Consider the following 25,802-nt stretch of genomic DNA (forward strand, 5'->3'; position numbering starts at 1 on the left):
GAGCAATGCCTAGTAGAAGACTGTGAAAAATGTGGATGAATGAACTCATGGAGATCAACATCCAACACTGCGGAGACACCATCACATGTTTCTCAACGCAGTGATTCCAGAGCAATGCCCCCATCCCTTATGGGAAATATGTAAAAACATGCAAAACACAAGCCGCGGAGACACCATCACATGTTTCTCAACGCAAGCAATGACTAGCCTGGTCTTTCCCCGGGAAGGAACAACCACGGTAAGGGCAGTCTCCAATGAAGGAAACCACCTATGCCAAAACATGGTATCCATCCACAGACAGCTGTTTCGGCTAGTCATTGCTTGCGTTGAGAAAAGTGATGGTATCTCCGCGGCTTGTGTTTTGCATGTTTTTACATATTTCCCATAAGGGATGGGGGCATTGCTCTAGAATCACTGCGTTGAGAAGCATATGATGGTGTCTCCGCAGTGTTGGATGTTGATCTCCATGAGTTCATTCATCCTCATTTTTCACAGTCTTCTACTAGGCATTGCTCCTACTGGCCAGTTTCCTACTCCACACTGATGAGGGGCAATACCCCGAAACAGCTGTCTTTGGATGGATACCATGTTTTGGCATAGGTGGCTTCCTTCATTGGAGACTGCCCTTCCCGTGGTTGTTCCTTCCCAGGGAAAGACCTGGCTAGTCATTGCTTGCGTTGAGAAACATGTGATGGTGTCTCCGCGGCTTGTGTTTTGCATGTTTTTACATATTTCCCATAAGGGATGGGGGCATTGCTCTAGAATCACAGTGTTGAGAAACGTAATGGTGTCTCCGCAATGTTGGATGTTGATCTCCATGAGTTCATTCATCCTCATTTTTCACAGATGAAATTGTAAAGACCTGGAGAATCATAATGGTAGGTCAGTTTTAGCATTTGGTAAACATGGTATAAAAAAATACAAAAAACTATTGTGGAGCTGCACTTTTTTTTGCAATTTCACCGCAGTTGGAATATTTTTCCCGTTTTGTAGTACAAGATTTGGTAAAACAATGGTGTGGTTCAAAAGTACAACTTTTCCCGCAAAAATGAAGCCCTCACATTGCCGTATTGAAAGAAAAATAAAAAAGTTATGGCGCTGGGAAGGAGGGGAGCAAAAAAACAAACGCAAAAACGAAAAATGGTTCAGTCTCAAAGGGGTTAATTGCCTGCAGATGGAAGCCTGTGCTTTCTATTGTATAGTTGCTCCGGCAGAAGCTGTGTTCTCCAATGTCCTGAACATTTCTCAGGTGTCTGTTGAGTTATAGGTGGGTGGTCTCCGGACCCAGACCCCACCGACCTGCAGGCAATTAAAGTGGCTGTTAAAGATGAACAAACATGCAGAAAGTTTAGTTACGCTTTAAGGGTCTATTAGAAGCCAGATTACTCACATCGTTTTTGTTTCAGGTGTCTTTTTTTTTTTTAAATTTCATTTCTTGTATAACTCAGTGGCATTTTTCAAACAGAATCCACCAGAAGAGTGGACCAGTCACTTCTTTGGAATTGACAAAAGATAGAACACGTGCACAGCAAGTTGTTTTTTGTTTGTTTGTTTTTTTACACGTTCTGGTGCATGTTAATTTTTTTTACATTTTTTAGAGCTTTATCAAAAGGTGGGAAAGAAAGTTTGTGCTATGAATTAGAAGGGATGCACCTAAAGGGGATATTATCCAGGAATAATGCTTTGCTGATACAGGCAAGTCTTCATCATTCAACCACCACAACCCCTTTGTATACCAGACCAATGCCCAAACCCCATAACCTCCCTCTTCAACATCACTGAAGGGGAGCTTAATTGTCTCTTCTCCAAATCGCACCTCACAACCTGTGCACTCAATCCCATCCCACCTCCTCACCACCACACTTATCCCATCCCTAACCCACCTCTTCAACCTATCACTAACGTCCGGTACCTTCCCTTCTGCTTTCAAACATGCCACAATCACGCCTATCCTTAAAAAGCCAACCCTCGACCCAACTGCTATGTCCAGCTATCGCCCAATATCGCTGCTCCCATTCGCTTCCAAACTCCTGAAGCAGCACGTCCACGCTGAACTTTCCTCCCACCTATCATCTAACTTGCTCTTTGACAATCTACAATCTGGTTTGCGCCCCCATCACTCCACTGAGACAGCCCTGACCAAAATTACTAATGACCTACTTACAGCCAAGTCAAACGGACAATACTCTATACTCCTGCTTCTAGACCTGTCCTCTGCATTCAACACAGTTGACCACTGCCTCCTACTACAGATCCTCTCCTCCTTTGGCATCAAAGACCTCGCCCTATCCTGGATCTCCTCATACCTTTCCAGTCAGCGTCTCCCACTCCCACACTACCTCCTAATCCCACCCTCTCTCTATCGGAGCCCCCCAAGGCTCTGTTTTAGGACCCTTACTCTTAATCTATACGCTTGGTCTGGGTCAACTCAAAGTCCCACGGATTCCAGTACCACCTTTATGCTGATGACACTCAGATCTACCTCTCTGGCCCAGACGTCACCTCTCTGCTGTCCAGAATCCCAGAGTGTTTATCAGCCATATCCTCCTTCTGCTCTCACTTCCTCAAGCTCATTGTGGACAAATCTGAACTCATCATCTTTCCTCCATCTCACAGATCTTCCTTACCTAACCTATCACAATTAATGACATCATGCTTTCCTCAGTACCGAAAGTCCGCTGCCTCGGAGTAACCTTTGACTCTGCCCTGTCCTTCAAACCGCACATCCAAGCGCTTTCTACCTCCTGTCGCCTTCAGCTCAAAAATATTTCCAGAATCCGTCCTCAACTCTCAATCTACTAAAATGCTTGTGCATGCCCTCATCATCTCCCGCCTCGACTACTGCAACATCCTTTTCTGTGGTCTCCTTGCTAACACCCTCGCACCTCTCCAGTCCCTCCTTAACTCTGCTGCTCGACTAATTCATCTCTCTCCTCGCTACTCCTCCGCTTCTCCCCTCTGCAAATCTCTTCACTGGCTCCCATTTCCTCAGCGTATCCAGTTCAAGTTACTAATACTGACCTACAAGGCCATCTATAACCTGTGTCCTCCATTTGTCTCTGAACTAATCTCCCGATACCTTCCCTCTGGTAATCTCCGGTCCTCCCAAAACCTCTCCTCCACACTTCTTTGCTGCTCACCCAACCGCCTCCAAGACTTCTCCCGAATTGCCCCCATCCTCTGGAATTCTTTGCCCCAACATGTCCGACTATCAACCACATTTGGAGCCTTCAGATGGAACCTGAAAACCAACCTCTTCAAGAAAGCCTACAGCCTGCAATGACCTCCTTCTCTCTCACCACTACCGGAGATATCACCTCAACCAACACGGGAACTGCTGCAACCCATCAACCTACTGTCTCCTTCCCCACCATCCTGTAGCATGTAAGCCCGAATGGGCAGGGTCTTCTCCCCTCTGTATCAGTCTGTCATTGTTTTACTTTGATATCTGTACTTTGTATGTATCCCCTTCTCATGTACAGCACCATGGAATCAATGGTGCTATATAAATAAATAATAATAAAATAATAATACATGACAGCTTGTGAGGACAGCAGCACTCAATGTACTCAGTTGCATCCAATAGGAATAAAAGGTAAGAACAAACCCACAAGAGAAAAGTTTGAATATAAGAGCAGGCTGTAAAGGTCGTTAAAAAAGTTGCATTAATGGATATAACCTGTAAATTGCATTTTCTGAGAGGAAGAAGACTTTAACTCTAGTGCCGCCTACTGTAAGTAGCAATCCTAAAAGTGAATATTGACCCTTTAATGAGTCTCGCCATATGACTTAGGATAAAAGTGAAACCAGAATCTCGATTTGCATACATGGTATTTCGGGTGGGGGTCGGGGGTTGCTGCTCCTCTAAAGAGACAATTTGCATAACTAATGGATATAAAAATACATTTTACGTACAATTTTTAAAGGCTATAGAAACCTATGATCTGTACTAAAACATTTTTAAATAATGTATATTTAAGGGAATTTGTCATTAAAATCAATCTCCCACACCACACCCATCATGACCCATTATGGGCATGCAGGTTTTTGAAAGCTACTAAATCCATCTACACTTTTATATCTTCTGTCTGTTGCTGCACTTGCAAGAAATCAGTTATAATTCACATGTAAATTAAGTGTTAAGTGCTCTGGGTGTGACAGAACTTCCCAAGCCCCTGTCTTCCCCCCTAGCACCAGCTTCTTTGCTTGTGAAACGTCAGGCAAGGAAATCATACAGTGAGCTTAAAGAGTCTGGTGCTGGGCAAAGAAACAACGTCTGAGCAGAGACTTGTGTTTTATCGCGTTCAGAGCACTTAGTGTTTTAATGTGTGGGAACTCAACAACTGGCTGCTCCGCTGATCAGCTGTTATTGGCTTTTCTAGCATTTGGGTGCACACTAGGGAGTGGAACAGGGCGGTTTAGTGCACTGTTTAGTTGCCATTGTCAAGGAACGCCGCTCAGCTTCTATCCAGTTGAATTCAATTGTTTTCGAACTTGGATCTTCTATCCCTATAGCACTAGAAATTCAGTGAAAGTATAGGAATCTCTGCTATGTTGCATTTATCCATAGGATCATACAGGCCACACTGTATGAAAAATCTTGCAAATATAATGTGTGTCTGTTCTTCTCATTGCTACTGAACATCTTAAGAAATATATTTTGCTTGCTATTATCATATACTCCTCAGGCTTTTATAATGATGCTCCATAGTCAATTCTACGGTTTCATTGCTTTAATAATTTACAGAATATCTTTGAAGAGCTTTGCAGAAACATACATTGATACCAGCATTAGTCTTTGCTGCAAAAAAACACATAAATAAAACCAAAATGTCAGCAATGTTGATTTTGTTTTTATTCTGACGGTATCTAATAGGGGGTAGCTGCACGCCAGGCTGTGTATGACATTAGAAATGTTTTACTTTAACAACTTTACAGAATTCTTTTCAGTAAGCGCCTCAGATTGGATCCTGGACTATCATTTATTTATATAGGATGCTGACCATTTACAATGGCCAAACCATTTCTTTCCTTAGGATTTATTCATGTGTAGTAGTTAAGTTGCGGATAAAACTGCATCGTTTTTATTCACCATTTACCGCAATTTAGCAATGGGATTTTTACTAATGAAACATATTAAAAATGTATTCAATTTGTAATAAAAGTAAAAGCGATTACTGCAAGGGAAAAAACACTCCACCAGTGTTCTTCTGATGGGCTTTTATCTGCAAACAAACAGCAGATTCTTCCATTTTCGGCACAAATATATGTTGGGCACTGGTCGTCCTCACCAGCCATTCATTCTTGGTGGGGTAAATTACTAGTCTTTAGGTCTGTAGCTTTATAATTGGAAAACGTTACATCTGAACATTAGATAATATAATTAGCAATAAGAATTATTTGTCTATAGCCATCAAAGTTTTTTTAAATAAATTGTGCAGAAAGCTATAGATCTGGTGATTACAGTGCAATTGCCTTTGGTCAGATTTGAAGAGTAAAATTTGAAGGGTAGCATTACTGATCCTAGCCCAGTGACCCACTGCGAACAGAAGCACACCAAGGGCATTCCCAGATTTATGCACATTTATGTTAGTGTAATCTTTACAGGCAGTCATTCAGATCAGGTAAATAATTAGCCAGAAAATAACTTAGGTTTGTATATTAAAAGGCTTTGTGCTCAGTGAGCAGCGGTGTCATGGGTCTCTATGATTAAGGCCAGTGTATGGTACAGCTCTTTAGCCTGCAGAGGAAAGAAAAATCGAAAGGTTAGAATCTTTAATGCTGGCAGATTTCCCCCAGTTAAAGTGGTGTTCTAGGTACAAAAAGAGAGTCTCCAAATCCCTCTGTTACCTTAATTTTGAAGCGCCCCTTAGAGCCATCCTTGTGAAGTTTTTTGTTGTTTACATCCTGAACTTTCTGCCGGCTTTCCCTCTGTGCCAGTAGACTACATTTCTCAAGGAGCAGAACTGTGTCTGTTCCACAGTTCACAGACCCACCCTCAATGACCACCAACTCCACATACAAGGGATTATCTTGAGACTCCTAAATAGTCTCAAGATGGATAAATGGATGCACACGGTTTCTCCTTCCTATTATTCCTCCCAATTCACCCAGTATGTGCTATCTGGAAATTCTCCTGTGGTCAAGTAATCTTAATGTTCTGACACTGGCAATGCACAGGCTGAGTGTACTCAAGGAGAGCATTGCGTCACACAATGTATTAATGTATCATAATGTCTTCTAACATTCTGGAATGCCCAGCACCATCCTTTCTGACCAACGTCACAAACTGATAAGATTTCTTGTTCTATGCGGAGTCTGCAATGTGCTCTCCATGTCTTCACTCCCTTCTTGTGCACATCCTCAGTTACTCAAAACTTGCTAATAATCAGAGGCTGTGCCTCCATGACATCACCATTCAGAGCTCAGAGCATAGCTGCTGGCTAATCTGTTCCAAGCACAGACCAAAAATATCTTTAGTCTGTGCTTTGAATGGACTAGCAGCAAGAAAGGATCTGGAGGTGACATTACTACATGAAGATAACGAACCATAGTGTGATACCTTTAAAAATTGATATATTAGATTCATGTAATCTGCTCACCTGAGTGTGTTGTGTAGGCACAACTCCTGTGAAAGTTCAATAACGATTGCTACTGACCCCTGGCTGGTGGATGACCTCAACCAGGCTGCTTGAAGGGAAAGACAATTCACGGTTTTGGGCTGCGCTAACTGAAATGAAGATCCTTGATCCAATATATAACAAAGCAATATTTATTCCACAACTAGTTTCCACGCCAGACTGGTGCCTTTCTCAAGTGTAAAAACCAATTGTGACAGTAGGTTTTTACACTTGAGAAAGACGCCAGTCCAACATGGAAACGCATTGTGGAGTTAAAAACAAAACAAAACGCTTTTTTATATTATTGGATCAAGAATCTTCATTTCGGTTAGCACAGCGCAAAACCGTGAATTGTCTTTTCCTTCCAACATTGCCACAAGTGACAGCACAGGAATAGAGCAAAATTTTAAATACAAGAAATTGTGAAGATTCTTTATTTTTTACAGGTTTTGCAATGCTTTTGAGCATGGAAGACCCTTTAGGCTATGTGCCCACGTAGCGTTTTAAAACGCTCACTAAAAACCGGACTCCTTCCCAGAAATTGCGCGTTTTTTTCCCGAGTGATTTCATCGCGATTTTACCGCGTTTTTCTCATGCCATATTCAAGCACTTTCCAAGCGATTTGAAGCATCTCTTGGAAAGTGATTGACAGGTTGGTCACACTCGTCAAACATAGTGTTTGACAAGTGTGACCAGGTTTTTACTATTGAGGCCGCCTATGCGGCCTCAATAGTAAAAGATAGGATGTTAAAATGCTAAAAAAAATAAAAAAAATCGGTATATTTACCTTCCGGCGTCCCGCGCTGCATTCCCGGGCCACAGCGTTCCCAGTAATGCCTTGCGAGACCTGTGATGACGTAGTCTCGCGTTGCTATAGCGATCTCGCGAGACCACGTCATTACAGGGCCTTGCCGCAAGGCATTACTGGGAACGCTTAGGCCAGGAATGCAGCGCGGGACACCGGAAGATAAATATACCCCAATTTTTTATTTTTTATTCTTTTTTTTACAGGGGTATGGAACCCAGGGCCTGGAGGACAGTCTCCTCTCCTCCACACCGTGGGTACCAACCGCACATAAGACGCTTAACTTCCCGCATGGTGGGCATAGCCACATGCAGGAAGTAAGCGATTCTCATGCATTCCTATGGGTGCGGAATCGCGGCAATTCTTTGCGATTCCGCACAAAAGAATGAGCATGCTGCGATTTTTTCCGCGATGCGATTCCACCGCGGAAAATAGCGCAGCATTAGCACAGCATGTGCGGAATGCCATAGGAATGCATGGGGGGCGTTCTGTACACGATTTTTAAACATTTTCGCAGTGTTTTCGCGCCAAAAATCGCGGCAAAAACGCTTAAAAATCGCTACGTGGGCACACAGCCTTAAGGTTTGCATGCTAATCAAAGACTGGAGATATACCAGTTTTATGAATCCTAAACTCTGTATAACCCCACTCACACCACTTACTGGCAGCTTTCTACCCATGCACTGTGAACACAGAAAGTTGTCAATTAGTGGTGGGAGTGGGGTTATACAGAGCTCATGAATATGTATAGAGCAAAAAGGGCCCACACTGCCAAAATTAAGTGCTCAGAAAGAAAATAGTATAAATCACATCTGAAAAAAACCTTCCCCACAAAATGGAGGGAAAGTGATTTTCAAATTTTGTTTTTAATAGACTGACCAATGGGAGACAAATTACCGTATATGCCAAAGTTTCGGCCCTTTTGGCCTTTATCAAAGATATCTGTCTTGGTGCCCATCGGTGTTTAAAGGTTATCTGTGGAAATAGTGTGCAGAACCACAGCAGTACAAAATGTGAAAATCACTTTTCCTCCATTTTGTGTCGGAGCTCATGAATATGGCGGAGGTCTAGTGATAAAAATCACTGTTTAAACAGCAGGAGATCACATCTCTGGAACAAATGTCTCTGACTCTACATTATGCTGCTCTCAGATAAGGTGGCAGAAACCTGGTGTCTGATTCACTTGTAGACAGGCTGTACACTTTTTACAGAATATATTAATTTCTGGGATGTAGGGTATTTTCATTTCCTTTCATACTCAATTTATGTTACATGATAATTATTTTCCAAGGCTGTTCATCTACTCACCTCCTGGAGTTCTATCCACAATGTGTGAGGTTTAGCAGCTGTGCCATAGTGCACCTCCACTCCCGGAAGTGTGTTGCTATCCAGTGGACGCATGGTGCGCATACTCTGTACGTCTTGTAGATTAATTGTCAAACTTGGTTTCTGTGTACATAATATACATTACATACATTACTAATTTACATTAGATAAGTAAAGGGAATGAAGAACATATATAGGGTGTAATCCAGTTGTGGAAGAAGCTGTCTGCATGCTGTGCTATTACTGAGCCCAACGTATGGAGGTTAGTGTTATGAATGAGTCACCGGAGGAGGAAAAAACAAAAATGCAAGCTAAGTCCAGAAAACCGGAGCGGTTGGTAGCTAGCGGATTGCAGACCCTTGATCCTATTCACAAGAACTAACAGTAGCCGTGGAGCGTTCCTACGGTGGTCCTAGACGCCTCTTCACAGCCGGAGAACTAAATAAGCCTAAAGAAAGAAAGGGGAAATCTAAACTGCCCCAGAGCAGACCCCAAAGCAATAGACGGCCCCAAACATGTATTGTCGGTGAAAACAGATGAAAACACAAACACAGACAGAAAGACAGGCAGAGCAAACGATGGGGCCCAATTAACTAGATAGGAAAGGACAGAAAAGATGCTGGCTGCAATCCGCAAAAACCCTACCAAAAATGTCCCAACACGTCTGATAGGAAAAATGGCCCTGAAGTCACTAGACTTCAAAATCCCTATATCAGCACTCCGATATATTCTGAAGACAGAGCACAAGTGATTTAACCGATCAGGGACAAAAATGGAAATTCAGCAGAACCCCAGCCTGGGCTGGCAAAACATAAAACTAAGCAAATCAGACAAAATCTCATAGAACAATAACAGAGCAAAACTTAGCTTTAGAAGACAGGAACTGAACTGGAGGCCAGAGCTCAGAGCAGAGAAATCACCAGCAACCCTACAGGGCGTCGGCTGCCATATATCCACTCAGAGATTCCGGATGTCCAATCGCAATCCACCTGTTCAGGTGACAGGTTTCTCCCATCCAAATCCGTTTCACCACCTCTTTTCACCAGCAGAGGGAATTCATCGGACATCAAAGGTGAACGAGAAAATGAGCTCACAACAGGTTAGGAGCTCTGCATGCTTTGCTATTACTGAGCCCAACGTATGGCGGTTAGGAGCTCTACATTCTTTGCTATTACTGAGCCCAATGTATGGAGGTTAGGAGCTCTGCAAGCTTTGCTATTACTGAGCCCAACATATGGAGGTTAGGTGCTCTGCATGCTTTGCTATTACTAAGCCCAACGTATGGAGGTTGGGGGCTCTGCATGCTGTGCTATTACTGAGCCCAACGTATGGAGGTTAGGTGCTCTGCATGCTTTGCTATTACTAAGCCCAATGTATGGAGGTTGGGGGCTCTGCATGCTGTGCTATTACTGAGCCCAACGTATGGAGGTTAGGAGCTCTGCATGCTTTGCTATTACTGAGCCCAACGTATGGCGGTTAGGAGCTCTGCATGCTTTGCGATTGCTGAGCCCAACGTATGGAGGTTAGGAGCTCTGCATGCTTTGCTATTACTGAGCCCAACGTATGGCGGTTAGGAGCTCTGCATGCTTTGCTATTACTGAGCCCAACGTATGGAGGTTAGGTGCTCTGCATGCTGTGTTATTACTGAGCCCAACGTATGGAGGTTAGGATCTCTGCATGCTGTGCTATTACTGAGCCCAACGTATGGCGGTTAGGAGCTCTGCATGCTTTGCGATTGCTGAGCCCAACGTATGGAGGTTAGGAGCTCTGCATGCTTTGCTATTACTGAGCCCAACGTATGGCGGTTAGGAGCTCTGCATGCTTTGCTATTACTGAGCCCAACGTATGGAAGTTAGGTGCTCTGCATGCTGTGTTATTACTGAGCCCAACGTATGGAGGTTAGGAGCTCTGCATGCTGTGCTATTACTGAGCCCAACGTATGGAGGTTAGGAGCTCTGCATGCTTTGCTATTACTGAACCCAACGTATGGAGGTTAGGTGCTCTGCATGCTGTGCTATTACTGAGCCCAACGTATGGAGCTTAGGAGCTCTGCATGCTTTGCTATTACTGAGCCCAACGTATGGAGGTTAGGTGCTCTGCATGCTGTGCTATTACTGAACCCAACGTATGGAGGTTAGGTGCTCTGCATGCTGTGCTATTACTGAGCCCAACGTATGGAGCTTAGGAGCTCTGCATGCTTTGCTATTACTGAGCCCAACGTATGGAGGTTAGGTGCTCTGCATGCTGTGCTATTACTGAGCCCAACGTATGGAGCTTAGGAGCTCTGCATGCTTTGCTATTACTGAGCCCAACGTATGGAGGTTAGGAGCGCTGCATGCTTTGCTATTACTGTGGCCAACATATGGAGGTTAGGGGCTCCGTATGCTGTGCTATTATTGAGGACAATGTATGCAGGAATGTCATAAACTCCCTCTAGTGTCAGCTGCATGCACTATTCTATTGTTTGATTTGAGGATCTATAATTGGCAATATCTTTTTCAAATACGAATTATGCCTGTTTTCCACCATGTGTTTGTAACCTTTAACCCCTTACTCGTACTTCCAATGTCAGCTCCCTATCTTTGATGCAGGCTCTGGAGCTGAGCCTGCATCTTTTCTGGCAGATGATGGCTGCGTTATTTAGCCATCATCTGTCTCTAACAGCTGTGATTGGAGCAATTGATGCCCGAGGGATGCACCATTCTAAGTGCCCATCACCCCCCATGATGTGATCACAGGGTGCCAATTGGTTACCATGATCGCCGGGGGTCTACTGAAAAACAGACCATGATTTTTGTGGCTGATCAAATGGTTCAAGTCACCTAAAAGATCTAGCAAATACAGAGAAAATTAAAAAATATATATATTTTTTTAAACATTAAAAAAATAAACTATAAAAATACTAATAACTTCCCTTTTTCAAAATAAAAAAAGTAATAATCAAACAAACAAGTGGTTTCTCCACGTCGGTAAAAATCTGATCTATCAAAATATTAAATGAATTAACACAATCAGTAAACGTCATAAAGAGAAAAATATTGAAACACCAGAATTACGTTTATTTGGCTGCCACAACAAATTTCAGATTTTTTTTTTTACCACTTAAAAAAAGCATGTTTGGTTGATGTCACCCTTTTACAACCTGGAGACTCATAGTGACAGCTGATTTTTACCACATAACGAGCAGCGTAAAAACAAAATCTCCCCTGAAAAAAAAAATTGCAGATTTGTGATTTTTTTTTTTTCCATTCTCCAGTACAAGGTAAAATGGATGACGCATTGGAAACTACAACTCGTCCCGCAAGAAACAAGCACTCATATAGCTATATCTACGGAAAACTAAACAACGAAAAGGGGAGGTAGAAACAAAAGTGCAAATAGGGAATATTGCCAGGTCAGGAAAGGGTTAAAAGGAATCTGTCAGCTTTCTCAGTAACAGAGGAATGGACTGGCCATATGAAGGCATTGCCGGACTTGTCTTTGAATGGGCTACGTACATGCACATATGCATATTTTGAAGAGTGAAATCCTGCTGACAGATCCCCCTTTTGTAGCCACATGTTTTTATATTGTAAGCAAAAAACTGATCTATTGTAAAGACTGATACAAACAGATGCATTTCAAAGCAATTGTGTGTTTTTTTAAACCTTTACATTGGCATCAGCTTGTTTTTTAAATGATGTGGATGGAGATTATGAGGTGAGATATCAGGAAATCATGTCTAGTGATGAGCGAACGTGCTCGCCACTACTCGTTACTTGCCCGAGTATCACGGTACTCGGTGTATTCAGCGAGCACCGAGCATTTCCAGGATTACTCGGCGGGAACTTGGGTCTCCACCAAGCTTTTTTGGTGGACTTTAGAGACCCAATCAAGATGCAGGGATTGTCTGCCAGGCAATGAAATGCTGCAGCCATCTTTGTTGTGGTTGTGCAGTGATTGGCTGGCCGCACAGCATCATCAGGGGTATAAGAGACAGGACGCCGCCCTGCTTGGCGCATACAGCTCCGGATTTAGATAGTGTAGGGAGAGCTGCTGCCAAGATAGGGTCAGATTTGGGGATTTATTAGTCAGTGTGGGTTCTACCATCCTAAACTACTCAAATCCAGCTAAACCAACAGTCCTTTTAAGGACTAATTCCGGAGTATATAGGTTCCAGTATTAGGTAGGCAGGGTAGTGTATGTCGCTCTATACATATCAGTGCAAGGCCTGCAGGCACTGTATGTGTGTATATACATATAATTGCATACATCAAGAGGGTCCATTCCCTTCCTGTGTTCTGGTGCTGCTGCTACCTGTAGGATATATTGACCGTATATACCTAGCCCCAGGTGTAATTTGCTTGGAAAAAAATTTTTGGCCAGGGTTAATAGAGATTTTTACTATGGCAAAGCAATCCAGAGCCCTTTTTTTTATCCATTTGCTTTTTGACAGTGCACAATACAGCCAGAACCTTTTCCTAGCACAGCGTGAAAATCCTGCAATTTTAAAGGGGTCCCAAAAATCACTTTTGAGTGCGCAGAGAAATCTTTACTTTTTATGTGGTACGGTTTAGATTTTTTTTGAGTGTCTTACACAATTTCTTGACACTATTTTGCTGAATACCCCTCCCCCCAAAAGGCCACATACTTTACATTGCGGTATACCTGTGACACGCCTCATCCATCTGTCTGCTAAATATTTTGGTCTTTTTAGCCCTAAATAAAAATTTTTTTTTGCTGTCTGTCACTGTACTTATATACAGCACTATTTAGCCGAAAAATAAAAAAATACAGGCCACACGTTTGTCGGTGTGGTATCTCCCTAACAGACCTCATTTATCAGTGCCAAAAATTTGGCCATTTTAGGCCTACATATTGTATTTTTTTTGCAGTCTGTTAACGTACTTACTGACACACAAATCCGATAAGGCAAAACACATTTTTACCTACAGTCCAGATAGGTAAAAGTGTGGTTTTCCAGCACACGTATCGCATACGGTTGCCTCCCAAATCAGCCATTTGTAGTGAACGTGTATAATATTCTAGTCCATTTACAATGGGCAAGGAGCGTGGCAAGGGACGGGGAAGTTGACTTGATGGTGCAGGCCGAGGCCGTGGGCAAGCTGAAATTGGGCCAGCAAAAACACCCACATCTTCTCGCTGGACCTTAGTGTCCGAAGTCCTAGGGGACCGTGGCAAAACAGCAATATTGAAGCCCGAGCAGGGTGTGAAAAGGTTGGTTGGATAACGGATAATACTGCCAGTTACTTATCCACCACCATCAGCACCCTGTCTTCCACACGGTCAAGTCACAGTAGCCGTGAATTTGGACCGCATATTCCTTACCCTGATCCTCCTTTCTCCCACCATGTTGAGTGCCCGGAGACAACTGATCCCACACTCGGACATTATGAAGAGCTGTTCAGTTTTCCATTTGGAGATTCGTGCTTCTCGCCCGGTTCACTTGAAACAGGGCAAGATGATATTCCATGTAGCGATGCCAAATATTTGAGCAGCCACGGTCACAAGAGGTGGACGATGATGAGACAATTTCCGGAATGTCAGGAGGAGGACCAGGGTGTGGAAGTGGAAGATGAGGTGGTGGATGATATAGCAACAGACCCAACCTGGCAGGAGGACATGCCGAGCGAGAACAGCAGCAAACGGGGAGGTAGGCGTTGCACCACTTCAGGCAGGAAGAAGCAGTGTGGTGGCTGCAAACAGAAGGTGTGCAACCATTCCCCGTAACACCAAAATGACGGAAGTTGCCAGTCCAACTGTTAGGTCTTCCTGAGTCTGGTTATTTATTAAAGACTCTGCCGATAACCCCAAACAGGCCATTTGCAACACCTGTCATGCCAGCATCAGCAGAGGTAGCAAAACTACCAGCCTTACCACCACCAGCATGATCAGGCACATGGCAGCAAAGCACCCGACTTTGTAGGCCCAACCCCAAGCTGCAGGAACACTGTCTGCTGGTGACACCACAGCTTCTTCCATTGTTGTGCGTGCAAGCCAGTCCCCTGTCCATGGTGCATGGGAAGATGCCTCCTGCCCTGCACCTGCCGTTGCCCACAGTCAAATAGCACCATCATAAAACACATCCACGTTCTTGTCCCAGCACAGCCTTCAGTTGTCCATACCCCAGTCATTGGAACGTAAACCGAAATACGGAAATACGCAGCCAACGCCCCACAAGCCACAGTACTTAATTCTCATATTGCTCATCTGCTTGCGCTCGAAACGTTGCCTTTTAGGCTCGTGGAGACAGAAGCTTTCCGCAACCTGATGGCGGCAGCTGGACCAAGGTACTCGGTCCACAGCCACCACTATTTCTCCCGCTGTGCCATCCCGGCATTACACAAGCACGTGTCCCACAACATTACCCATGCCCTCAACAATCCAGTTACTGGGAAAGTACACCTAACCACAGACACGTGGACAAGTGCTTGTGGCCAGGGACAGTACATCTCGCTCATGGCACACTGGGTTAACAGTGGAAGCCGAAACTCAGTCAGACCTTGGGATGGAACACGTCCTCCCGACGTCAAGGATTGCGGGCCCAACGTCAATCAGGTTTGCCCCCACTGTGTACAGCTCCTGCACCACCTCCTGCTCTTCAGCCTCCATGTCTGAAATGTGCATATCAGTCACAAGCTGGAGGCACTGCAGCACTGCCAAAGCCAAGCGGCAACAGGCTGTGCTGAAGCCAATTTGCTTAGGTGACAAACCACACAATGCTGAAGAGTTGTCGACAGCTCTGAAAGAGCAGGCAGATGTGTGGCTGACACCGCTGAATCTCCAGCCAGGCAAGGTTGTGTGTGACAATGGCAGGAACCTGGTGGCGGCTCTGAGGCGAGGCTAACTGACAAAGGTAACATGCCTGGCCCATGTGTTTAACCTCGTTGTTCAACGTTTTATAAAAAGCTACCTGGAGCTGCCGGATCTGCTGGTGAAAATACGCCGCCTATGTGCCCATTTTAGAAAGTCAGCTACAGCTTCAGCTGCCCTTGCCATGCTTCAGCAGCGATTGCAGATTCCGGCTCACCGACTGGTGTGTGATATCCCCACGCGTTGGAACTCTACACTGCAGACGTTGGAAAGGATTTGTGAGCAGAAGCGGGCAGTTGTTGAATACCAGCATCAACAAGGCCGTCGTTTTTCAGGTTTGACTCCACACATAAAAAAAAAACAAAATGTGTTGTATTCATCATTCCTGGGTACAGTGCTAGGTCTCATCTGCTGCTTCCAGTGCCTGGGCTGCGGTACTGACATCACATCAACAGAATGGCAGCCAATCAGTGAGCTAATCGGCTCTACGTGTAGCATTCCATCTACATTGGCAGAGCCTCCAAGCTCTCAGATTGGCTGTTGCACTGTAGGCATGACATCACACACCAGGAGAAGTGGCAGAGACTCGTTGGTGGACCCGGGGATGTTGATTACAACACGTTTGTTTTTTTTTATATCAAACTGCCCCGTGGATGATGTTTAACTGAAGGGGGATAACCCATTTATTCACTTACATAGTGTATATTAGACACACCACATGCACATACCTGGCTGTTATTTTGTAGTATGATCAGGTGTTGATGGTTGACAGCCACATAGCAAGGGGTGAGAATGCCCGGCTCACTGATCCTTTTTACAACGAAGACACTGTGATCAAAGAGTGGAAGTGCAGATACCGTTTCTAGAGAGATGAGAAAAAATCATTAGTTAATTAGCATGTACTTGCAGAAGTTTGGATTGTTTTTTTATTTTTACTACTGCAAATATTTAGGGTATGTTCACGTGTATTGGATTTGCAGTGAATCTACCCAGAGGAAATCCAGAAATATCTGTAGGAAAGCCAGCAGCGGCAGATGTACACCAAATGGGCAGATCCCAATGTCAATTTCTCTGCAGGCTTCACATATAAAATACTCATTTCTTCTACCACTACTAGCATTGTTACTATACCAGGTATGGTGCATCTGGACTCCAGAAATATCATTTATTCCAATGGAAAATAGATTACCTCTAATTTACTGTACCAGTCACAAGGTGAAATGGCAAGATGCACTGTGACTGGCATAAGAACACTGCTAGGAGCTGATAAGTCAGCTTGAGTATCATTGTTTGTTTATTTTTTTTATACTTTTCTACTTGAGTTGTTTTTTTTATTTTAGACTGCAGAACCATACGTAGTCTGCAGCAAAATCTGCAAAGCTTGAGCTTTAGTGCAGGTTTTGACAATAAGCCGCATTTTTCCCCACAAAGGATATTATTATTTTAAAGTTTCTTGGCACTTGTTTATCTGCTTCTTTACACAGGTTGACATCGATCATTCTGTTCCCATACACTATCATTCTATGAGCATCTCATCTCCTGTTTACACAAAGAGCATATGCACACACAGAAATACATACGTACAGTGGGTATGGAAAGTATTCAGACCCCTTTAAATTTTTCACTTGTTTCATTGCAGTCATTTGGTTAATTCAAAAAAGTTAATTTTTCTCATTAATAATGTACACTCTGCACCCCATCTTGATGAAAAAAAACAAATGTAGAAATTTTTGCAAATTTATTAAAAAAGAAAAACTGAAATATCACATGGTCATAAGTATTCAGACCCTTTGCTCAGTATTGAGTAGAAGCACCCTTTTGAGCTAGTACAGCCATGAGTCTTCTTGGGAATGATGCAACAAGTATTTCACACCTGGATTTGGGGATAATCTGCCATTCTTCCTCGCACACAGAGCACACACAAGTAACATAGAGCACATACACAAATAAGTATACACAGAGCACACACACAAGTATACACAGAGCACATTCACACACATATGTACAGAGCAAATATACCCAAAGTACACGCACATGCATAAGTATACAAAGAGGACACATATAAGTATAGACAGAGCACACACATATTTATACACAAAGCAAATACACATATTTATACACAGAGCACTCACACATGCATACACAGAGGACATATATATATACACACACACACACACACACACACACACACAGCACATAAACATATAGATGTGCACAGAGCACATACACACTCATACTGTAAGTGTATAAATATACACAATATAGAGGACTTGCCAACCTGTTTCTTCTTGTTTAGTTATTCTACACTCCTGCAGGGTACAGAACCTTTGGTCACATGACTGTGATGTTTCCAAAGGTCCTGCTCCATGATGTTTCCAAGGGTCCTGCTCTACTTTTAACATCGAAATCTGCACTTATGCTGCAAGACTGGTATTATTAGTACATATTCCACCTGTAAACACCAGTGGCTCTGTTTGACCCACATTGCCCTCAACCCTGGCCCTGGGATGGGGTCGCAGGACCTTGTCCTTCACTGAAAGACAGCTATTTGCAGTGATATACACATATATATTGTATAATGACAGTTATCCTTTAAGGGTTTATATACACTATGGAAGCTCTTTTTTGTTTGTTTCTGCTTTCAACACGTACTTAGCGTGCCCGATTCTGTGAAGATTACTTACCCAAAAAGAGAAGCTTGGCCTGTTGGACATTCATATTTCCCAAAGATCTTAGCTCCTGTATGAGGACTTGCTGTACAGACTGCAGATTCAGACGATTCTGCACAGAAGAAGGAATGTATGCCAGCAACTCTTGTCTATTAAAGAGAAAATATGAATAAAGTTCATTCTCTCTATATATCACTTTGTTTCCAGACAGCACCATATTTTATTTCATTTTACTTTATTCAGTACTACACAAGATACTTGTACCTACTTAGTACACTTAATAGTATTTTGTATAAATGTCTTCAGAAAAATCCATGTAGTAAACAAATCCACAAGTATCCTAACATGCCTAAAGACAGCCATTATGATTTCACAGAAATTGCTGTGTCTAATACAAAACTTTAGCAAAGTATATGGAGTGTTATTTATCCCATTACCTCTTCTGATGTGCAATGGGGAGATAAGCGTTAGCATGAAGTCCATTCATTGATATCAATGGCTGACAATTGGTATGATACACTAAACTTTTTGCTTATAAAGTATCTCCGAAGTCTTTAGGTCACAGGTATACAAGCACCTTCAACTATTTGGTCATTAAAAAGGTTGTCTGTATGGGGTGGTTCTCATATACATATTTACCATTTCAAAGAGATGTGGGATGTGGGTGAATAGATGGGAGGAAGAACAAGTAAGTGCTAATGGCGCCACTATTATATTTGCAGAATGACCCCTTTGAAGCAGCCTAAAAAAACTGTAAATGATGTAAAGAGTTGTCCATGCATGCACATGACTATCTGGGAATATATAAGAAGTAGTGAAACACTTGGCCATTTTAGGAAGTCACAATAAATTTTACAGGGAGAGGGGGACCCCCATTTTCTTGATAGGTTCTTGTTGAATTTCCAGGACTCCCACCATCACATATGCGTGAAACATACTTTTCATATACAATGATTGTCTCAGATGGTAATACCCATTTAAGGTTTGACCCTCATTGACAGTATGTATAGCAATTGTGAGAGTAATGTACAAAACATAACTTTAGAATTCAAACCCTAAAACACGATAGCCACCTATATAAAAGAAAAGACACTTCATCTTAGAAACAATTCTCCTTTTCAACAGTCTAAAGGTCTCTCTTCCTTATTTAAATAAAGTTCAGAAATCCATCACCTGATCTACCCTGCAGTACAGAGATCAAGATCAAAATGAAGGATTTGTATTGTGGGGTAGGTTGGACACTAGCCGACAGTTAGTTATCTGCTGCCTAATGGGCCACATACCTCCGAGAAACAAAATATCTTATTGCACATTAGTTCATAGGACAATAGATTATGAATCCCATTCCCTTGTTAGCTGAAATACTTTTACTATCGTGTTAGGTCATGTATAGACAGTGGTCAGGTCAGAGCCAACTTATCAAGGAAGAGATGCAAATATCAGACCATGTCATACAGTCAGTATAAAGCTAATGCATGGTATGCGTCAAGGCATAAAATGGATCGAAATAAAAATGAATCCTCTCACCCATTCTGTATTTATCTTCCAGGTAGGGATGTATCTTTCCCTGGTTTTGTCCTCCAGGGAAAAGAAATGGAGTATGGACTAGCCCTATAAGAAGACCCTATAGTGGCTCAAGCCAGATCTGCCCCCAAATACTCCCACCCTGACAAGGATAGTCCACAACTAGCCCTGTAATGGAGGCCCTAACTCTCCCATATTGCACGTCCCAACTTGTTTCATCCAAGTAAATTCTTCAGTGGACTGACTTGTATTCAGGCATAAGGTTTCTAAAGTGCTAAGTGCATAATAAAATATAGGTCCATCCGCTCTCTGTCATATTCTGCAGAAAATGAGTACTAAGCAAGGGCTTGTATGTAAGCAGTGGACAATTAACAAACAGGATGTAATTAGGGACCTATCCCTTAATGTCGAGCCCATAGTGTGAGATACCACTGTAGAATAACTCTGTCATATTCAATTTGTGATCGGCGCATGTCTCTGCAAACAGCCGCCAATTGCAGCCATTGAGACACATGCCAAAGTCACTTTCGGTTTCTTGGAACGCAGAACCCCTGCTCTCCCGTAACGTCATTTGTGGTTGTGTGGTGCACACAATAATTTATTTTCCGCGATTTGGAACACAAACACCGACACATTCTCTTTCTCTCGGCGATCTACAACATCCCTCGTCATTTGTCTATCTCTCAATTCATCAAAACCACCCCACAATTATAGGTCTTACCAATCTCAGTGGGGATTCATCATGTATCCAGCCATATGACACAGTGGAGTAATTTAAAAGAATCGGGGGCACTTATACTTCTATTTTAGTGGACTAATTTAAATCCCCCAGAATTCTTTCACAAATATGTATAATTATAATATCCAAAACTAATCAAGGGAGAATACTTTGGGGAAGGGAGACAAGGGAGCAGGGGAATATTTTAGCCATATGAATAGTAGGATTCCTCAGATGGAGATCAGGGTATATAGTATGCACAGACTGTAGAGTTAATTATTCATTAGAGGGATCACCTCACTTTGGGCTCAGTTATTATGTGGCAACGTGTAAATTGTATATTAATTAAAGGGTTTCATCGGCAATTTTGGAACCTTTTTGTTCCACATGCACCTGTTGAATCACTTCAATAGTAGACAGAGAGCAAAAGTAGATATCTTAAATAAAACACCCATGATTGATCTGCTCGTTAAGACCTTTCGGCATGAACATTCTCATATAGAAAATACACTTTGTTTCCCAAATTTTCCATGTGAAAAATAGTCAGATTTGGGAATTTGTAAATGTTCTTGCTTAATTTCTGGTCCAAATAACGATACTATAATACATTTTCAAACATTAAAATCCTTATATGGTTTACCAATATGATTTACCAGAGAAGGAGTAATTTATTAGATTTAAGAAATTTATTAGAAACAAGTTAAACCTTTCTCTAACCTTACAAAGATTAATTAGCAATCTACTTAACACCCAATTAGATTCAGTTTGGAATTTGAAGAGTATTTATACCTTCTTCAACTCAGATATTGAATTTGTTAAATCAAATTCAATTCTATAATGGGAATCAGATTTAAATAAAGACTTCTCTACTAAAAATTGGCACTATGCCTTTAAATTAACATACAAACATAGTACTAATGCCAATATTCACAAAAATTTAAAAAAAAAATAAACTTCTAGATGGCAGTTGACTCCCGTTAGACTCAAGAAAGCCTTACAGGATTACTGAGACTTTTTCTGGAGGGCTTGTGGTAAAAATGGCAATATTGTGCACATCTTTTGGACTTGTCCAAAAACTAATTCCACTTTGGAAAGAGATATATGATCTCATATTTAAAATAGGCAAACAAAAAATAATCATGTCTCGTCAATTATTCATACTTTCCCTAGACACTGATTCTCTTCCAAAAGATACCAAATTAATTTCCCTTAATATTTTTGAAGTGACTAAACTGCTTGTAGGGACCAAATGGAAAACTGCTAATATTTCTAGTATTAACGAAATAACAGAAAAAAATTTAATTCATAAGTCATTTGAAACTGCTCTGGCCCTTAGAAATAACTTGTTTCCAAAATAAGAAGCCAAGTCATCAACCTGGAACACTTTAATTTAATCCTAGGCTTTTTGAAAGTGAGGGTGATCAATGAGTGGAACAGGCTGCCAAGAGAGGTGGTGAGTTCTCCTCCAATGGAAATCTTCAAATAGAGGCTGAACAGACATATGTTTGAGATGGTTTAGTGAATCCTACATTGAGCAGGGAGTTGGACACGATGACCCTGGAGGCCCCTTACATTCTATGATTCTAGGCAGAGTATCCATATTCCTTTTTAGTATGTTATAGTTTATCTAGCCAGTAAATTACAATTATATGTTGTTTATCCATTTTTTGTAACTTAGTCATTTATTGTCAGTGACATATACCTTCTCAGAGGACTATTCTTATCCTTCCCCTTTTCCCTTTTCCCTTTTTACTTTTCCCTGTTATCTCTACCCGATCCTATCCTTTTCGCTCCCTATTTCCCTTTTCATTATTTTATCCCTTTTCTATTTCCCATTACCTTCTCTCCTTTCCCATGTACCCTAATTTCCCCTTTTCCTTCCTTATCTAAACTTAATCCTTACCCAATTTCCTTTTTTCACTTTTTTTTGCTCTTTACTCTTCTTATAGCTTATTCTCTTCTTATTTAGAGATTGGTTATTTTCTACAGTGTTAAACTGATAGTGCTTATTGATTAATATTTTTGGTTATAATATAATCCTTCTCAGCTATTTGTTGAGTATTGCTTCCTACTTTGCCATTCCCGTTTATTGTAAAAATTCTCCAAATAAAAATTATTGGAACTGAAAATCCACTTTGTTCATTTTTGCAGTATGATTTTATCCTAATTCCCCCCTCCCCACCTCATTGGTCTCTGTAACTTCTCAATTCCCATAAATCTTAGGGTTCTGATATCTCCTCCATTAATATATCGTGACATTGGTGTGTCCCTTTTGTGTTTGACATCACCTACATATTCACCTATCCTTTGTTTGAATTCTCCGATCATTTTACCAATATATTCCATGCCACAATCACAAGTAGCCTTATATATTACTCCCTTTGTACTACAATTGATGAATTCCTTCACTCAGTATCTCCTCCCCATTAAATTACTGGTAAAGGTGTTTCCTACTTGAATATGGGAACATGCCACACAATGGCCATATTTGAAGCAACCCTTTAGGCCATTGGATAACCAAGGGGTGGTGATGGGCTTTTTAAAGTGGCTATGCATCAGCCTGTCATTCAATAATCTTCCCTTCTTATAGGTAATTTGTGGACGTTTAGCCAATTTGGTACCGATATCTGAGTCCGTGAGTAGGATGGGCCAATGTTTGTTAAGAATTTCTCACAGCATTTTCGATGCCTCACTGTTGTAGGTGGTTATAAATCTGGCTACACCTGTATCAGTGTGTTGGGATTGGGATTTAGTAACTCCCATCTGTTTCCACCTTTTGCTTCTTTGTAGGCCTTTTTAGAATGTGGGCACCCTCTTTCAAGGACCCTATTCCTCAGTTCCCTCACTTGGACATCAAAAAGTTGTTCAGTTGAACAATTCCTACAGACCCTAAGGTACTGCCTTTTGGAAATGCCTCTTTTTAGCTGACTTGGATGATTAGTATTCCATTGGAGTAGGCTTAATGACATCTGCCTCATAAATCACAGCATCATAATGTCATTGAGAATGTATTATTGTCTCTGCAGTAACAGGCGTATCCCATAGCATTCACAAACCACTTATAGAGTCATACAAATGCATGGTTTGAGAGGTTGCATGACATTACCATGCTACGGCATAATCATCTCCCTTGGACACTAGAACATTATCGTAATTATACTAAATAGATAGTATGGGGTTACTCACTTGTCTGGTGGAGTGCTCATTCCTTTTATCCGATGCAGAATAGCAGCCACTTTCCCTGTGTATATCTCAAGCTCATCTTGTGGGCTCAGTAACAAGGCTTTTCCTTGCTGGTAGTCATGACGCACCTAAAAGGTGATACGTTTACAACATAGATGTTATAATAGATCATTATTAATATGTATAACTTATGCATGCATAACCCAGTATTAGAGTTCTGTAAACCATTGGCATTGTGTTTATTACATGGAATCATGAATGAGTGAATGTGTGTTATAGTACCTGGCTGAAATGTACTTGCACATATAATTCAGTGCGCCCCTTCAAAGTGGCTTTCCATGTAACTCTTCTAAACTCCAGTGTCACAGAGTTGTCCTCAAGGAGAAAATCATGGATATAGTCTCCAGCACGCAGAGGCCGCACCACTTCTCCTGTAATGAGCAAAATTAGTCATATATGTTCCACCATTTATCTTTCATTTCTTTAGCTTAAGGGGAATCTGTAACCCCCTAGACGAATTTAAGCTATTACTATGGGCATACAGGTAATAGAACGATTTAACCAGTCTTAGCTGTATGCCACATCTACGGTTTAGATGTTGAGAAAAGCAGTTTTATGTTAATGATTTCTTCAAGGCTCTGAGGCATGCGGTGCCTGGAAGAAATCCCTGCCTCCTCCTCATTATAATGGCACCCCTCTCCCATACACGTCACACTGACTGGTGACGTGCAGTTGTGGCACTGTAATCCGGTACATGTGGCGTCCACTTTCGCAGTTACGTAAACCTTATCCGCCTTTCTGTTGGAAGAGACTTCATCAATCTTCTGCGCAGATGCCGCTAAGTCTCTGCTACTGCGCTGTGACTCAACAGAAGATCGATGAAAACCCTGCCCATAGAAGGGCGGATAAGATTTACATAACCGCGAAAGTGGACAGCACATGCACAGGATTACAGCACCACAACTGCACGACACAGATCAGTGTGACGTGCATGGGAGGGGGGGGGTGCCATTATAATGGAGAGGAGGCAGTGATTTCTTCCAGGTCATGCACGTCCCGGAGCCTGGAAGAACTCATTAACATATAACATTAAAACTACTTTTCTACACCGCAGCTATTAGGCATACAGTTAAGACTAATTTAACCATTCTATTACCTGAATGTCTATAGTAATAGTCTAAATTCATCCACGGAGTGACATATTCCCTTTAAAGAAGATCAGACAGCTCTTAGTCTTAACATGTCTGTTTTAGTAAATCATTCAGCTGTCAGAGCAAAACTTGTTTTTTCCCTAATCCCTCTTTTATGTATGTAATGTTTAGCGATTGCAGTCTTGCCCAGTTGTCAGCGTTGCTCGGGTCCTCTTCTGGCCTAAGTGACCACTTTGCAGCTTTTCCAGGGCACACATTATCTACAATGTAGACTGGCAGTTGCTTTCCCAATGTATTTTTATTAGACTCAGAATACGATTTCAAGACTTACAATGAGAAAGCAACTTCCGGTCCACCTATAAACCCCTGTAAGATGTGTAGTCTGATTTTAAATCACGTTCACCAGAAAAGGACTAGAACAATGCTGGAAACTAGAAAAGATAGCCATCGATATGTATTTTAATACATTTACACTACATTACATATATAATTAGGAGTCATCTTCTTTAAAGGGATCCTGTCAGCAGGATTGTGCACAGTAACCTACAGACAGTGTCAGGTTGGCGCCGTTATACTAATTAAAATGATACCTTGGTTGATGAAATCCGTCTTGTGGTTGTTGTTTAACCCTCATTTTCAGTTTTGAGTTAATGATATGCTCGTGCTCCAGGGTGGGCCTGTGTGGGGGGGTCTTCATGTGGTGTTTTGATTAGGTATTGTGTATGGCTTCTCACAGGTCGCTGATCCCTCACTGATATGCCCCCTAGTTTGCATAATGAATACCTGTACATACTGAAGAGGAAAAAACCCTTCTGTTTGGCGCTGCAGCAGAATCGCATGTTTAGTATCTTAGTAATCACTGTTCTTGATGTTATTGAGCAAGTACAGAAAAAAAATCAATTTGAAAATGGCGCCCGCCGCACTTGTGCAGTAGCAGCTATTGGTGTATACAGAGATCCGATAGCTGCTAGTTTGCAGGCGCTGGCAGTGCCA

At 42.0% G+C, this 25,802-nt stretch overlaps 1 protein-coding gene across 1 annotated transcript in view; it reads right to left on the minus strand.

Moving 5' to 3' along the window:
- Window positions 1-4,715: 4,715 nt before the first annotated feature.
- Window positions 4,716-25,802, minus strand: part of MYO15B (myosin XVB) — a 139,950-nt gene continuing 118,863 nt past the window's right edge. Inside the window, exons 38-43 of the mRNA XM_073587950.1 lie at window positions 23,941-24,089; window positions 23,662-23,786; window positions 18,249-18,382; window positions 16,293-16,426; window positions 8,734-8,874; window positions 4,716-5,740 (exon numbers count right to left, since the gene is read on the minus strand). Coding sequence (XP_073444051.1) covers window positions 5,678-5,740; window positions 8,734-8,874; window positions 16,293-16,426; window positions 18,249-18,382; window positions 23,662-23,786; window positions 23,941-24,089 — 746 coding nt within the window. The 3' untranslated portion in view covers window positions 4,716-5,677. The remainder of the gene's footprint in view (window positions 5,741-8,733; window positions 8,875-16,292; window positions 16,427-18,248; window positions 18,383-23,661; window positions 23,787-23,940; window positions 24,090-25,802) is intronic.

This window comes from Dendrobates tinctorius, unplaced genomic scaffold, assembly GCF_039654945.1.
Source record: "Dendrobates tinctorius isolate UK_male_01 unplaced genomic scaffold, ASM3965494v1 ptg000103l, whole genome shotgun sequence".
Lineage (NCBI taxonomy): Eukaryota > Metazoa > Chordata > Amphibia > Anura > Dendrobatidae > Dendrobates > Dendrobates tinctorius.